The sequence below is a fragment of the Malaclemys terrapin genome, chromosome 11, assembly GCF_027887155.1.
Source record: "Malaclemys terrapin pileata isolate rMalTer1 chromosome 11, rMalTer1.hap1, whole genome shotgun sequence".
Lineage (NCBI taxonomy): Eukaryota > Metazoa > Chordata > Testudines > Emydidae > Malaclemys > Malaclemys terrapin.
In genome coordinates, this window is record NC_071515.1 from 25,581,891 (window position 1) to 25,599,311 (window position 17,421).

General features: G+C 44.2%; 1 protein-coding gene across 3 annotated transcripts in view; it reads right to left on the reverse strand.

Annotated features, from left to right (window-relative positions):
- The window catches only part of SLC39A10 (solute carrier family 39 member 10), a 131,189-nt gene that overhangs the window by 12,977 nt on the left and 100,791 nt on the right, over positions 1-17,421 (reverse strand). For 2 of the 3 annotated variants that reach the window (XM_054044659.1, XM_054044661.1), the window contains exons 6-8: positions 14,397-14,559; positions 12,608-12,976; positions 11,134-11,214 (exon numbers count right to left, since the gene is read on the reverse strand). In XM_054044659.1, the coding sequence (XP_053900634.1) occupies positions 11,134-11,214; positions 12,608-12,976; positions 14,397-14,559 (613 nt within the window). The remainder of the gene's footprint in view (positions 1-11,133; positions 11,215-12,607; positions 12,977-14,396; positions 14,560-17,421) is intronic. The other variant, XM_054044662.1, reaches the window with a different exon arrangement.

Below are 17,421 nucleotides of genomic sequence, written 5' to 3' on the forward strand. Positions count from 1 at the left end.
CTTTATAGCTCCTCCAGAACTCCACCATACTATGCCTCCCCTGAGCATAACAAATGCAGAGCTGAAATGTGGGTAACTGTTATTTTAATGTTCCTTTCCATGTGTGACTCATCTTGTATTTCAAGATTTGAACTCTTTCCAATTACTTTAAAAGCTAAACATCTTTATTTTCTCTGTTTCGAGTTTGCTTTTATAAGCTTACTTTCCTTCTTCAGGATGCTGAACATATGATGATGCTAAAAATTCTCATCTACTCAGCATATCAGTCATGCTGACTTTTATACTTTGTTATTAAAATTACTTTATCTCTTAAGTGCATCTTGAAGTAACAAACTGTGGTAGGATTATGTTATCTGAATAAGGTGAATGTTTTGTTTACAGACAATGAAAACAGGGAAATATACAATGTATTTCCTTGATTTAAAAGAAGATTTTATCTTGCATAGCACTGAAGTTTGTACAGGGAGCCTGGTAGAGAGAGCACTGAACTTGGACTCAGGAGATCTAGGTTTTCTTCCCAACTGTGGCACTGGTCTGCTGGGCGACCTAGGGAAAGTCACTTTCCCTTCCTGTGTTTCAGTTTCGCCATATGTAAAACAGAGAAAAAAGCTTTGAGATCTGCTGATGAAAAGCACTATAACACATCTAGGTATTATTATGATTCTTCATTTGGCTCAAACAATCTTTTGGCTTTAGAGAAATAGGAGACTGACAGAATCATTATCTAGTCCATCTGGTGGAAGGTTTTACACTATGATGTGCATGCAGTTTTGGATACAGTAAGATAGTTTCAAAGCGATTGATCTACCGACTACTTTCCTGCTGACGGCAGCTACAAGTCTGCAACCTACCGTGCTCGGTGACTTGTGTTTTCAACACAAATCTCATCCATACCTCTAGATCATCTTGTTTTTCCAAGAGACAGATTCACAGCTAATCTGTTAATTCCATGAATTCCCCCCCCCCCCCCCGATTAAATATTTTACCCACTAGGTAACAGATTTCTACCAGGTAGCTATCATATCCCAAATGCTTATGAACACGGTAGTCCTATCTGCTTTGTATTTCTAGCCACTGACTTATTGTTGAGTGGTAACAGAGATATCATTCAGGATTGGGGACCTCATTGTTCTACGTGTTGTACAAACAGACACACACACACACACACACACACACACACACACAGTCCCTGCCTGAAAGAATTTACAAGCCACACAGAAAAGTGACAGAAAGTGTGGTGGGGCAGGGATTCAAGCTATATATCTAAACACACACAATATTTTAACATATTTTTAATACGGAAAGTAAATCTGACTGTCATCTGCCTGAAGCCATTTTTAGTTGGCTGATTTTTTTATGCGCATTGCGACAGAGATTAGGGTAACCCAAATGATAGTTGAAGAGTGCGATATAATGCCTGGTATTTACATCATATTTTCCAAAACTGCATTAAAGCATAATCCTTCTCCTCACTTGCATCAGCATCTTTTTGCCATTGACTTTAATAAAAGTACAATCAGGCCCAGAATGAGGATTTTGGAGATTAAGAACATTTGTCAGAAGAGGTGTTGTGGCATAGTCAAATTTTATTATTCTCATTTTTAAAAGTTAAATTCAGTTTTGTTTTCTTAATAATGCAAATTCAAATAAATTACCAATTTCAGCACCGTTTAGCATTCAGTGTTTTTTCAGCAGTAAGCACTATTTCAAAAATTATTAGAGGACAAGACAAAATGTTCTTAAGAATATGATCTATCTAGATTTTCATAAATTTGCAGAACAACACTGGAAACTGAAATATCCTGAAGTGTTCTGATTGGTATATTTTATTAGTCACTTATTCTGGGACTAATTTCACTGATAACGATTCTCAGGTGCAAGATTACCAAATCATGCTAGAAAAAAATGGTTACTAACCTTCTTGTAACTGTTTTTCTTCAAGATATGTTGTCACGTCCATTCCTATCAGGTGTGTGCACGATTGTCGGAAAGTTTTCCCTTAGCAGCTCCCATCAGGTTGGCCGTGGAGCCAACTGGAGTGGTGCCTTTATGGAGCTCAATATATGACCCTGCTGACCTGGCCCCACTTTCGTTCTTTCCTGCTGGCTGCTCTGTCAGAGGGGAAGGAGGGTGGGTATTGGAATGGACATGAACAACACATCTTGAAGAACAACAGTTACAAGAAGGTTAGTAACTGTTTTTTCTTCTTCGAGTGCTTGTTCACGTCAATTCCAATCAGATGACTCCCAAGGTCTACCCTGGAGGTGGGGTAGGAACCCCTGACTGGAGCACCGCTCTGCCGACGGCTGCATCATCTCTGGCATGATTGGTAATAGTATAGTGAGAGGTGAATGTATGCACTGATGCCCAAGTAGCTGCTCTGCAGATCTCCTGTACCGAAACTTGGGCCAGAAATGCTGCTGAAGAAGCTTGAGCTCTTGTGGAGTGTGCAGTAATAGGCGGAGCTGAGACCTTGGCCAGCTCATAGCATGTACAGATACAGTCTGTGATCCAAGATGAAATATGCTGAGAAGAGATCAGGAGTCCTTTCATCTGATCTGCAACTGCCACCAATAGTTGGTTCGATTTTCTGATAGGTTTAGTTCGCTTGATGTAGAATGCCAACACCCGCCGAACATCCAGGGAATTAAGCCGTTTTCCCCAGGCACTGATGTGAGGCTTGGGATAAAAAACGAGCAGGAAGATACCTTGGGTGGTATGAAAATGAGACACCACCTCGGAAGAAAAACTGGGTGAAGTCTGAGTTGCACATTGTCCTTGTGGAAGACCGTGGAAGGTGGATCAGAAGTTAGTGCCTTCAGCTCAGACACCCTCCTAGCTGATGTGATAGCGACCAGGAAGGCCATGTTCCAGGACAAACAGAGCAAAGAGCAAGTTGCCAATGGCTCAAAGGGGGGCACCTATGAGCCTGGATAATACCGGGTTAAGGTCCCATGTGGGTACTGGCTGACAAACATGTGGGTATAACCTTTCCAGCCCCTTTAAGGAACACCCCACCATGGGATTGGTAAATACAGAACGGCCAGACACTTCCGGGTGGAAGGCTGAGATGGCCGCAAGGTGCACTTCAATAGAGGACAGTGCAAGGCTTGTTGTTTCAGGTGTAGAAGATACTCTAAGATGAGTGGAACTGATGCCTGTAAGGGAGGTGTATGATGCTCCTCACACCAGCATGTGAACCTTTTCCACTTGGCTAAATAAGTGGTCCTGGTGGATGGTTTCCTGCTGCCGAGAAGGATGTCATAAAGTTATAGACTTTAAGGCCAGAAAGGATCATTATGATCATCTAGTCTGACCTCCTGCACAACGCAGGCCACAGAATCTCACCCACCCACTCTCGCAACAAACCCCTAACCTATGTCTGAACCACGGAAGTCCTCAAATCATGGTTTAAAGACCTCAAGGTGCAGAGAATCCTCCAGCAAGTGACCCGTGCCCCACACTGCAGAGAAAGGCAAAAAAAAGCCCAGGGCCTCTGCCAATCTGCCCTGGAGGAAAATTCCTTCCCGACCCCAAATATGGCTATCAGCTAAACCCTGAGCATGTGGGCAAGACTCACCAGACACACACCCAGGAAAGAATTCTCTGTAGTAACTCAGATCCCACCCCATCTAACATCCCATCACAGCCCATTGGACATATTTACCGCTAATAGCCAAAGATCAATTAATTGCCAAAATTACGGTACCCATCATACCATCCCCTCCATAAACTTATCAAGCTTAGTCTTGAAGCAAGATGTCTTTTGCCCCCACTGCTCCCCTTTGAAGGCTGTTCCAGAACTTCACTCCTCTGATGGTTAGAAACCTTCGATTAATTTCAAGTCTAAACTTCCTGATGGCCAGTTTATATCTATTTGTTCTTATGTCCACATTGGTACTGAGCTTAAATAATTCCTCTCCCCTCCCTGGTATTTACCCCTCTGATATATTTATAGAGAGCAATCATATCTCCCCATAGCCTTCTTTTGGTTAGGCTAAACAAGCCGAGCTCTTTGAGTCTCCTTTCATAAGACATGTTTTCCATTCCTCGGATCATCCTAATAGCCCTTCTCTGTACCTGTTCCAGTTTGAATTCATCCTTTTTAAACATGGGAGACCAGAACTGCACACAGTATTCCAGATGAGGTCTCACCAGTGCATTGTATAACGGTACTAACACCTCCTTATCTCTACTGGAAACACCTCGCCTGATGCATCCCAAGACCGCATTGGCTTTTTTCACGGCCATATCACAGTGGCTGCTCATAGTCATCCTGTGATCAACCAATACCCCGAGATTCTTCTCCTCCTCTGTTACTTCCAACTGATGAGCCTCCAGATTATAACAAAAATTCTTGTTATTAATCCCTAAATGCATGACCTTTCCCTTTTCACTATTAAATTTCATCCTATTACTATTATTCCAGTTTACAAGGTCATCCAGATCTTCCTGTATGATATCCCAGTCCTTCTCTGTATTGGCAATACCTCCCAGCTTTGTGTCATCCGCAAACTTTATTAGCACATTCCCACTTTTTGTGCCAAGGTCAGTAATAAAAAGATTAAATAAGATTGGTCCCAAAACCGATCCCTGAGGAACTCCACTAGTAACCTCCCTCCAGCCTGACAGTTCACCTTTCAGTATTACCCACTGTAGTCTCCCCTTTAACCAGTTTCTTATCCACCTTTCAATTTTCATATTGATCCCCATCTTTTCCAATTTAACTAACTAATAATTCCCCATGTGCCCTGACTGGGAGTGGGGTGGTTTTCACTTAGAATTTCTAGCCCTCCGTCTGTAGAAGTCTTGTCTAGGATGAGGAGGGTAGGACTGTTGCTGCTGGGACTGGGGCTTGAAATGCTTTCGCTGGGGTATGCATCCCCAGTGACTTCATCGTTGCCCAGGAGTCCTTTAAGCTATGCAGCTTAGAATCAGTCTGGTCTGAGAATAACTCTGTGCCCTCGAACGGAAGGTCCTGCAGGGTTTACTGAACTTCTGTAAGTAGCCATGCACCCCTTCTCATGGCTCGACCAGACGAAAGTGTGCGGGCGGCAGAGTCTGCCGCATCCAGGGAAGCTTGAAGGGAGGTCCTCGCCACTGATTAACCTTCTTCAATGACAGCCATAAATTCGGCTCTGGAGTCTGATAGTATAAGCTCATTAAACTTCAACATTGAGGCCCACAAGTTGAAGCTGTATCTGCTAAGGATAGCTTGTTGATTCGCTATCCTCAGCTACAGGCCCCCAGTTGAATAGACCTTTCTACAGAATAGGTCTAATCATTTTGACTTCAGAGTTGGCTCCTGTTGCCCGTCTTTCTTTCTCATTAACTGCAGTGACCACTAGGGAACACGGCTGCGGATGAAAAAACAAGTACTCGTATCACCTGGACAGGACAAAGTACTTGCATTTGACGCCCCTGGCAGAAGGGGGAAAAGGATGCCGGGATCTGCCAGAGCTTTTGCACATTGCTCTGTATGGTTTTAATCAGGGGCAGAGTGCTCTGGACAGGCCCTCCGGTGTAGGATATCGACCACAGGGTCCTCAGGTTCGATAACCTCCTCCGCCTGCAACCCCATGTTGCAGGCGATCTGCGTAGTAGGTCCTAGTGTGCCCTATGGTCTATCGGTGGAGGTCCAGAAGCTGAGACCTCTGCCACTGCCTCGTCAGGGGATGAGGATGAGGAGGCTAGGGGTGGCACAGGGTCCTCTTGTCCCTCAAGTTCTCTGGCCTCCTCCTGTTCGATATCTGGACCCTGCCTGCTCATGGGAAGTAACTGTCTCTGATCCCTTAGGGGCCGGGCAATCACTAGGTGGTTGGGGTGCTCTGGTTTCGTAGATGACCAAACGAGAGCCCCTGGAGAACGAAACCCGGGCCTGGTGATAAGCCCGGGGGTTCCAAAAGGGCCATTGCGTCTGAGGCTGCCAGTGCGGAGGCCAAGCTACAGGTGCCTCGCTCCTATGTTTGTGGGAATGGTGCTCACTGTGGCAGGAGTAGAATTATTCCACCTCCAAGTCCAATGACTCCAATCTGAACCTGTACGACCACAGCAGCGTTGACCGGTATTGCACAGGGGATAGATGCTGATGCCCCCACACTGGGGATTGGTGCCGAGAGCTGGGCACTGGAAATCGGTGCCACTCTGTCAGTGCCGGTGATTGGTGCCGTTCCAGTGGTGGTGGCGATCTGGATTGCCTGGGCGGTGCCAGGGATGAGTGTAAGGAGTCCCAAAATGCCTGCCGGTGCCTGGGCGATGGCGAGCGGTGCCAAGGAAAACGGTGCCATGCAGGAGAAGAAGAATGCTGCTTCATAGCCAGCTTCCCTCTAGATGGCGCTGGGCGTGGAGGTACAGGAGGCTAGTCCCTGACTGCCAGGGGTTGCGATGCCATCAGTTCTATGAACTCCCTGGCAGCTTTGAAAGTGTCTGGGGTGGAGTTTAACTTCAATTCCTCCACCTGGAACTGCCTGCCCAGGAAGTCACTGGGCGCCAGATTCAACGGTCCCCCCTTTGGGAGCTGAATGCTCCTTCCCTGGACACACCTTTGGGAGCTGATGCACCCAGACGCTGATACACCTTTGGCCTCAGTAAGCGGCCTCTGTTAGTTTTCTTCCACTTGTGTGGTACCAGCAAATGGGAATGGTACCATGTAGTCTGCGGTACCGGGGAGCCATTCAGAGGGCCTCTGGACTCTTTTCTCAGTGTCATATCATGCACCAAGGCTGGAGCGCTGCATACTGATTCGGTCGGCACCGAGATCCTGCGCTCTGAGATGGGTTGAGGACGGAGAGCAGACTCCATCAAAAGCTGTTTCAGACAGAAGTCCCGCTCTTTTTTCCATCCTGGGTTGAAAGGACCTGCAGATTTTGCACCTGTCTGTTTGGTGCTCTTCCCCCAGACACTTCAGGCACACATCGTGGGGATCGCCCATTGGCATGGGCTTACTGCAGATCCCACACCGTTTAAACCCTTGGCCCCGAGGCATGCCCCAGAGCCAAGGGAAGGAAAGGGACAGGATGGAACCCCGGTCCTTAACCAAACGTATAACTCCTCTTCTATTTGCAGGACCCCATATCAAACAGGATTGACTGGTAGTGGACAAGGTATTCCTCCTTATGAGCTCTTAGCTGAATGAAATTCACAAATGCCTATCTCTGACAGAACTCTAAACTATGCTAAACTAAGAACTGAAACCTATTCTAAACTACAGAACTAACAAGCTAAGGGAAACACTTGCGAGGCAAGTGAACGCTGTTCTAACAACCGTCACAAGCGATAAGAAGGAACTGAAGGGGGGTTGGGTCGGCAGGGTCATATATTGAGTGCCATAAAGGCACTACTCCAGGGGCTCCATGGCCAACCCGACAGGTGCTGCTAAGGGAAATCTTTCTAACAACCTTGCACACAGCACGCACACATCTGATTGGAATTGACATGAATAAGCACTTGAAGAAGAATAGTATCAGAGGGGTAGCCGTGTTAGTCTGAATCTGTAAAAAGTAACAGAGGGTCCTGTGGCACCTTTAAGACTAACACGAAAGCTTATGCTCCCAATACTTCTGTTAGTCTTAAAGGTGCCACAGGACCCGTGGATCTGTTACTTTTTTCGAAGAAGAATGCGAAATTTCACTTCAACCAATGCCCATAGATCACAAAAAGCCTTCTTCAGATGGAAATTAACTGACGGCTGAGCAGAAGAGGATGAAAACAGCTGGTTAAGTGATTCAATCCATCTGCTTCTAACTTTGGGCTTGTCTTCACGTGCAGCACTACAGCGGAGCCAGTGCAGCTATGCCACTGCAGTACTTTAGTGGAGACACTCCTACGCAAACCCGGAGAGCTTCTCCCATTGGTGCAGTTAATCCAGAGAGGCGGTAGCTATGTCAATGGGAAAAGTTCTCCCATCGAGACAGTGCTTGTCTATGTGAGGAGTTAGGCGAGTATAATTACATCACCCAGGGGTGTGGATTTTTCACACCCCTGAGCGACGTAGTTATACCAATATACGCCTGTAGTGTAGACCTGGCCTTAATGTAGTCAAGTAATGGCTATAAATAACATGCATGTCTGGAAAGTACTTCAAATGGCAAACTGAAGTCACTAAGGCCTTGGCTACACTGCCGCTGTACAGCGCTGCAACTTGCTGCACTCAGGGGTGTGAAAACGGCGGCGTGACTACACTTGTGCTTCACGGCAGCTCTGGGAAGTCCCGAGTGTAGCCAAGGCCTTAGAAGAAAAATATTTAAACTAACTTCTGCATACCTGGAATATTCAGTATATTCTTTAAAAGTAGGTCAAAAGTACTTGCTAATTTTTACCCCACCTTTTTAAGTGCGTATATAGAAGTCTCCTCTCTCTATATAGTGAGCGCCACCAGAAGAAACATATCCTGACTGCAACTCTCTCAGCTTGCCTGAAACCAATTGTGAGTGATCCTTTAAAACACAGTATAGGTCCTTTGCCCTCCACTTCCATCAGAACTGGGTCTCTAAGAGGAGGCGCCCTACAGTGATAGATCAGCCAACCATTACCTTGCACCTAGAGAAAACTTCTCCAGCCTCCTGGACAGGAAGCAGAACACCTGTCATATTCGGAGGTTGTCGCTGAGTTTGGCAAACAGACAAAACTAAGTAAATGCACAAAAATGACTGTCAACTGTTTAGACCTAGGCTGAGTTTAGCTAGACCATCCAAGTGATTCAGTGCCATTCAGTGAACCCCAGCAGAATACAGGACTCAGTCAAATCCAAACCAAACATGGAAATGTGTTATAAAATGATTGTCTCCTCTTGTTCTCCACTAATGTTGCTCAGGAACCCTACAGTGCAGAACACTAAATCATTGGTTCCCTGCCTCTCTTTCCGATGAAATGCAAAACCCATGGTCCTGACCATGTGGAGTAAAATCTCACAGTTGTGTCTCTCAAGAGTGGAGGTGTCTCATAACTATAAAGGGAAGGGTAACAGCCCTCCTGTGTACAATACTATAAAATCCCTCCTGGCCAGAGACTCCAAAATCCTTTTACCTGTAAAGAGTTAAGAAGCTCAGGTAACCTGGCTGACATCTGACCCAAAGGACCAATAACAAGATACTTTCAAATCTTGGTGGAGGGAAGGCTTTTGTTTGTGCTCTTTGTTTTGGGGGTTGTTCACTCTTGGGACTGAGAGGGACCAGACATCAATCCAGGCTCTCCAAATCTTTCTGAACAAGTCTCTCATATTTCAAACTTGTAAGTAAACAGCCAGGCAAGGCGTGTTAGTTTTTATCTTTGTTTTCTCAACTTGTAAATGAATCTTTTGCTAGAGTGTTTATCTCTGTTTGCTGTAACTTTGAACCTAAGGCTAGAGGGAATTCCTCTGGGCTCTTTAAGTTTGATTACCCTGCAACGTTATTTTCCATCCTCATTTTACAGAGATGATTTTTACCTTTTTCTTTAATTAAAAGCCTTCTTTTTAAGAACCTGATTGATTTTTCCTTGTTTTTAAGATCCAAGGGGTTTGGATCTGTATTCACCAGGGAATTGGTGAAGAGTCTCTCAAGGCTACCCAGGGAAGGGAATTAGCATTTTGGGAGTGGAGGCAGCGGACCAGATCTAAGCTGGTAGTTAAGCTTAGAAGTTTTCATGCAGGCCCCCACATTTGTACCCTAAAGTTCAAAGTGGGGAAGCAGCCTTGACAAGGCGTTAAATGAATTCCATTATCCTGAACAAATTCTAACTCCAATAACATACATTCCAATTCCTTAAATTTCCCAGCAGTTTCACTTCTTGTCCTAAACTGTTGTGTGTAGCATTGTTGTCCAATACTAAAAACTTCTGAAATACCCCATCTATAATCTTATCTGTCTCAGAGAAATGGTGGCAGGCTAAATCTGTATTTTACTTCTATAGTGCTTTTCATCCAAGGATCTCTAAAAGCTTTAGAAGTATTTTGTGGCTTTACTCCTCTCTTGGAGGGGCACAAACAGGCCCCAGCTAGGTCCTCTCCGGGTAATAACAGACATTAGTTGGACGAGTCATTCATGATATGATTGTTTGAAACACTAGAAGTGACCTCTACTACTAAAGTATGGTGTATTGGAGACAGCAAGAACAGAGAGCAAAGACAAAAGGATCATTTTGAAGAGAGAAAACCTGCCAACATTCTTTTAATCCCGGTATGATCATTTTATCCTTTCCCCCAGTCTTAAAAATCTTTAGAAATGAAACCATGGCCTCAGATAATAGTGCCTCAAAAGATCTTCCAGGGGATGGAGAAGACTGCAAACGGCAGAGCTGTAATTCAGCAAGGGAAAATTGTCAAGGAGAAGTGGGATTGTAACATATCACTACCCACTAAACTGTGAAAAAACATCTGTAAAACAGCAATGCTAATGCTAGCCTTAAAGAATAATTGCTTTAAAAATTCTCTTAGTGCCAATGGATTTCAGTTACATATACCTGCCTGGAAGCCCTAATTTGCAAGGAAGCAAAATATTCTCCCATACTTGGTCTACTATGAATTGTATAGACCCTGATAATCCATACCCACCCCCAACCAGGGCACATGCCAAAACAGCAGCAAGATAGCTGCATCTTAAAAAGTCATGTTCATAACATTTTCCTTCTTGCCTATGCAATTTTTTCTCTAATATCACATATGCAATGTGATGCAGCACACCTCTTTTATTTGCAAGACCCCATATCAAACAGGGTTGACTGGTAGTGAACACAGTATTACTCCTTATGAGCTCTTAGCTGAATGAAATTCAGATGCCTATCCCTGACAGAACAATAAAGTCACAAGCGCGTGACCAACCAACTGTGTACTCAAATGTATTCAGTAAGAACATTCTAATAACATGCGTTCTGACAGTTTCACATGCAGAATGGATGGTATACTGATGATGCTAGATTCCTACTAAAATACAGACTAATGTTCTGATTATACACATTGAATAAATGGCATAGTATAATCATGTTCTGTATGTGAGTTTCTTCTGGTGTAAATGGTCACCCTAATGGTTTTCATATTGCATTTTGTTTACCCTCATTACTATTTTGATAACCCCTGGATATATTTTTCATATAGTAGCTTTTCATTCAATGTCAAAGAGACCAAAAACAACCACATTTGAAGTTTACAGAATTAATTACCTAATTCATGGGGAAGCTCATGACAAAACACTGCTACAGATGTACTAATTCCTCCTGTCAATCCGGCACTAAAAGCTGCTCCTGGAAAAATAAGATGCAAATCATGGTATTTTAATTTTATTGACTATGTTAAACAACAATCGATAGATAGGTAATGTACAGAGTTCCCTCTGCAGAGATTCCAATATTTTTCAGCATACATGTGAAATATTCAGAACAGTGGACTTTCTACTTCCAAAGACACTGGTAAGATCTGGGTGAATCTGGATGGATGATGCTATAACAGAACCCAAAATGCCACAAAAGCTGCTTACTTCTGTTCCAATTTCTCTCTCTAGAGGATTGTCTACGCTACAAAATTAGGTTTCTTAAGTTAGGTCGACCTACAGCCACCACAGCAATTAAATCAACTATTAGCGTCCACACTACCTTCCTTCCGCTGGTGGTGTGCGTTCTCACCGGAAGCACTTACACCGACTGAAGTGGAGCATTGTGGGGCACTGAGAGCCAGAGTGTGGCACCGATAGCCACGGGGGCTTACAGCTAGAGCCCCACCCCCGGGCTGAGCCCAGCATGGGGCTCAATTTCACAGCAGGGAGCCTACCAGGAACGAAACTGACATTCGTGTCAGTTTTACAGCTGCTATTATTTCACATTTCCTCTCCGGCTCCGGCTGTCAGTGTGGCACTGGGCTCACAGCTGGTGCCCCCGGCCTCAGGGCTGATAGCAGGAGCCAGAGACAAATGTGAAACAATAGCAGCTGTGAAGCTGACAAGAATGTCAATTTCATTCCTGGTAGGCTCCCTGCTGTGAAACTGAGCCCTGTGTGGGGCTCACAGCTCAGGCTGTCAGCTGCAGGGCAGGGGGGGGATTCCAGCTGTGAGCCTGGCACCCATCTGACAGCTCAGGCTCTCAGCTTCAGGGCGGGGGTGGGGGCACACAGACCCAGCTATCAGGACACTGAGTTGCCCTAACTACATCGACCTAAATACTATGCCTCTTGGAGAGGTGGAGTTATTAAGTCAATGTAATGGGCAATTTACATCGTTGGGAGTACCACTGTAATGTAGAAACTGACAAGAATCCGCTATGGTTTTTCAATTTGGCTATACATTTAATTTGAGCCTTTATTATGGTGTTTTAAAAAGTTTCCATGCAGCTTGCAGGCATTTCACTTTTATGACTGTACCTTTTAATTGCCATTTAGCTAGCTTCCTCATTTCTGTGTAGTTCCCCTTTCTGAAATTAGCATAGACAAGGCTTGCACCATAGCTGCTGGCATTTTTAAACACCAAGGTTCTTAGACCTGCTCTGCGCAAGAGTAAACAAAATGCTAGTGGCCACCTGGAGCCTCGTCTGTACTAGTCCTCCTGATATTACTGTCACCCACAGAACTTTACCAATGGGAAATGTTACCAAAATTACCTATGGTAGGTACAGCCATAGAGAATATGCTCAACCCTTTTTTACTTACCTATTGCTAAACCATCGCTAAAATTGTGGATGCCATCTCCCATAATTACCATCCAAGCTATATTAGCAATTCCAGTATCTTTCAGGTCCTTTCCAGAATGGCAGTGACCATGGGAATGATGGGAATGTTTGTGATGCCAGTGATGGTTGTGTTTCCTAGCTATTTTATCCCCTCCATGGTTGTCATCATACTCTGTATCATGAAGATCATGGTCGTGAACAGAGTGAGAAACGTCATTGTAAGTATGGTGCATGTGGTTTCCATCTTCTACAGACAGAAAGTTTTTAGGAGGGGATTCCAACTGGCCATCTAGATCAGTTAGTTCAGTTTCATTAAATCGATCTTCAGATACAACTGAGTCATCGGCACCTGTATTAAAGCCAGAGAAAGAGACACGATGCATTAATTCTTAAGTAAGAAACCACCAGCAAGCATGCCATTGCATATCAATGTTTTCAGATATTCAACTGCTTTGCTAAAACATAAGAAGAAAACATAGAAGCCTATTAAACATTCCAACACTTCCCAAGCTAAAGATCATTGTATCCGCATGCAGCTGGAGTAACAAAGAATTCTCTTTTTTGCTCTGTTTACTGTGGAATGTTTGCAGGTCATGCAGAAATCTCAAATGCAATACAATTGCTCTGCACAATAAGTCATCTGCAGTACACAGAGCCACTTTCAGCCTGACCTAGCTTGTACCTGATAATTTGCTACTGACATATTTAGACAAAGCTCATGTTTCAGCAGAGTTAAAAGCAGAAAAAAAAATGTCAAGAATACAATAATAAAATCTCTTACAGGCCAAAGACTGAGGACAAAGTGCACTGAAAACTTTACATGGTTATTTCGGTATGTATGCGCACACACAGGTAATCTAACCAGCACTGGAGTGCAGCAACCTCTGTGTCTGAACATGGCACTCTTTAAAGTTATTTGTACTGCACCTTTCTTATATGTGCTTGTTTCACAATGTAGTAGATCAGTGTGATTAGTTTTATAGGAGTGCCAGAACTAATTTTACTTGGAAGCCACAATGACAACAAAGAACAAGGAAAAAGGTGAATCAAATGCTGGGAAGTATTTAGCATGTTCCAGGTGAAATAAGTTTGCTGGTGTCAACGCAGGTCGAAGTGATAAAATGATCTAGCTGAGAGAGAGGGGTTTCAGGAATGATAAATATAATAAGGGTTATTTCACGCTGGCCAAGAAGATAACCTATTATTTCAAAATCAAAGTTAAGCAACTCTTAAATGTTCTTTGACATTTTCTTAAATCAGTTTATGCAGATAGACAAAATTACTGGACAAACAGTTTCTCACACATTATTTTGAGACTATTTCAAGAGAAGGATCTTAATCTAAGTGGGATGATCCTTACAATGACAATGGTATTGCAATTCAAAAAGCTGTAGGCTCCTATAGTTAAACAAAAGAATTGTTTTGTTTTTTATTATGGGGGAGATTTACTGGATGGTTTCAGCACTCTGCCAATTAAGAGAAAAGAATATTTTATTTTTCCTTAGAAGCCAAATTCCCATCTTCTATTAAAGGAAAGGAAAGCCACCTAACACACCAAAGCTCTCATAACAGAGAGTGTTTCAGTGCTTCTATAACTATAGCTGGGGCTTGCAGTCTTACATGAGGACAGTTGATTAGGTAATACTAGTCTTATTAACAAAGATTTACAGAAAGGAAGTGCTAATATCCAAAACCATAGGTTACATGCAGTGACACTCTTTTTTTTGAGTCTCAAACGTCAAGGACAAATTCTCAACATTAATGTCTACCTGCCAGAGGTTTGAGCTGAAGCCAGTCAGCATTTGGCCTATTATTCAGTTTGTGTTCTGAAAGCTTCCTTCCAATTGGTGATTCTTCAGTCTTCTGTTTTTTCTTGCACCACTTCTGGTTAGACTGAAACAGATAACTGTCAGTGCCTAGTTTGTAACAAAACTGAAAGGAAAGGAAGATTCACTGAAGTTTTGTCATACATATCACTTTAATATTCAGTAAGATTATCTTTTGATGTGGATTTTAGAACTACAGAATTTCAGATATTCATGAAGATCATCACTGATACAGATTATGGGAATTTTCAGCTATAGACCATAGACCTACATAATCAAATAATGTATAATTTCCTAAATTAGCACAATTCATACACAGAATACATCATCAATGCCTGTTGTATTAGCCAAGAGACACTTCCCATACAGAACTGTTATATTTGTTTAATTTGTTCAAGTTTAAAATCTGCATTTAATTGCTCCCTTCCTGTTTGGTGTGCTTTATGACCAAGACTACAGGCTGGGACCACAGGTTTTCCACACCAATTTGGAGGATTTAATTCATTAATCTTAGTGGAAGATATATGTAAATCCATGCACCCTATATTCACAGCCTATACACAATTGTAATAATCTTTGTACAAAATACACCTTGTGAAGTATCACTTGAAAACTAATAACTTGCTGGTCCATAATATTTTGAAATGTGTGTTGCAACATTATATATAAAGTTATGAACAGAAGATGAAACTATGATGGAAATGTGTTTACCAGACAAGTCTGGGGAGGGGGAAACCTGTTTCTCAAAGACAAAAGACAAGCTGATGCCTCTAGCCAGGTGTCAAAGTTTACTGACAATCACCTATCAAGTGGCCATTCTTTGGCAAGGAAGGGGAGCAGGAACAGATCAATCAGCATTTTAGAAGACAACATGGAAAGGACAGTTACCTGCTCCGTAACTGGCGTTCTTCGAGATGTGTTGCTCAGGTGTATTCCACTATATGGGTGCGTGCTCACCACGTGCACCGATGCCAGAAGTTTTTCCCTTAGCAGTACCCGTAGTGGGGGAGCACCGCTGTGACCCCTGGAGTGGCACCAATATATCGCGCCATGAAGGGGGCTGTGTGCTCCCTCCACCCTCAGTTCCTTCTTGCCAGACAACTCCGACAGAGGGGAAGGAGGGCGGGACATGGAATACACCTGAGCAACACATCTCGAAGAACGCCAGTTATGGAACAGGTAACTGTCCTTTCTTCTTCGAGTGATTGCTCATGTGTATTCCACTATAGGTGACTCCAAGCTATCCCTGATGGAGGCGGGTAAGAGTTTATGTGTAAAGTTTAAGGGTTGCCCGGGCGGAGCACCGCCCTACCAAACCCAGCGTCATCCCTTGTTTGGGAGACGATCGCACAGTGCGATGAAAAAGTGTGGACAGAGGACCACGTAGCAGCCCTACAGATGTCCTGAATAGGGACACGAGCCACACAGGCCGCTGACGAGGCCTGGGCTCTCGTCCAATGAGCCTTCACAATAGGAGGCGGGGGAACCCCTGCCAGGTCGTAACAGGTGCGAATGCGTGAGGTGATCCAGTGGGAGATCCGCTGTGTGGAAACCGGTCGTCCCCTCATGTGCTCGGCCGAAGCAATAAAGAGCTGGGGGGACTTCCTAAATGGCCTGGCTCTGTCCAGATAAAAGGCCAGCGCTCTGCGCACATCTAACATGTGCAGGCGGCGTTCCTCATTGGAGGAATGGGGCTTAGGACAGAGGATCGGGAGGAAAATATCCTGGTCCATACGAAAAGTCAAGACTACCTTCGGCAAAAAGGCACGGCGAGAGTGGAGCTGAACCTTGTCCTTATGGAAGACCGTATACGGCGGTTCAGAGGTCAGGGCCCTGAGCTCTGAGACCCGACGGGCTGAGATGATAGCCACTAAGAACGCCACCTTCCACGACGAGTGGGACCACGAACACGTGGCTAATGGCTCAAAGGGAGGCCCTGTGAGGCGGGAGAGCACTAGGTTCAGGTCCCAGAGCGGAACCGGGGATCTGGCGTAAGGGAATGCCCGATCTAACCCTTTCAGAAACCGAGCTGTCATGTGATGCGAAAACACCGACAGGCCCTGCACCGGGGGATGGAAAGCTGAAATGGCCGCCAGGTGCACCCTGATGGAGGAGGGCGTCAGCCCTTGGGTCCTAAGGGACAGGAAGTAATCAAGGACCAGCTGGATAGACGCAGAAGAGGGAGAGGAACCTCTATCCCTCGCCCACATAGAGAGCACGCACACCTATAGTGGAATACACATGAGCAATCACTCGAAGAAGAACCTCTTTCACCACGAGACTCCATGTCTCCGTCCGCACAGCAGGCAGGAACTTGATCTAAGGGTAATGCTCAAGAATATCCATTTCAAGGGGTTACTGAACTACAAAGGTGAAGGGCAAAAACACCCCAAGTATTCTCTCTTTCTATCTCTCTCTCTCTTTCACTTCAGACGACAAAGAAACCAGCCCTTAAGACTTTGAGAGCAGATCCTGACTTGAGAATTTGGTAAGCTATGTTGCTGAGAACATGTGGTAAGAATTTTACCTTGAACCAAGTCTAGTTTGTTAAGTTTCAGTGATTAGGAAGTGTTTTATCTTTATTTCTCTTGTAACCATTTCTAACTTCAATGTCTTATACCTGTACTCACTTAAAAATCTGTATCTTTGCAGTTAAATAAACTTGTTTTATTCTTTAATCAAAACTAATTCAGTGTTGTGTTTAAACTGAATTGTTTGGTAACTCCAATTAAAGCAGCAAACCTTTACCCTGATCCCTTACAGGCCATGGACCTCTAATATCTGTCCAGGAAAAAACTGGGCAGTGCAGAATACATGTTTTTGGGGAAAATCCAGGACTTGGAGCACATTGGGATCATCCTGGAGATAGTGATCAAGGCTGCTGGAAGCCAGAGTGTGGCTGGTGTGTAGCTGACAGGCTGCTGGGGTCAGAATTACTGGACCAGGGCTGTAGCTATACACAGACAAA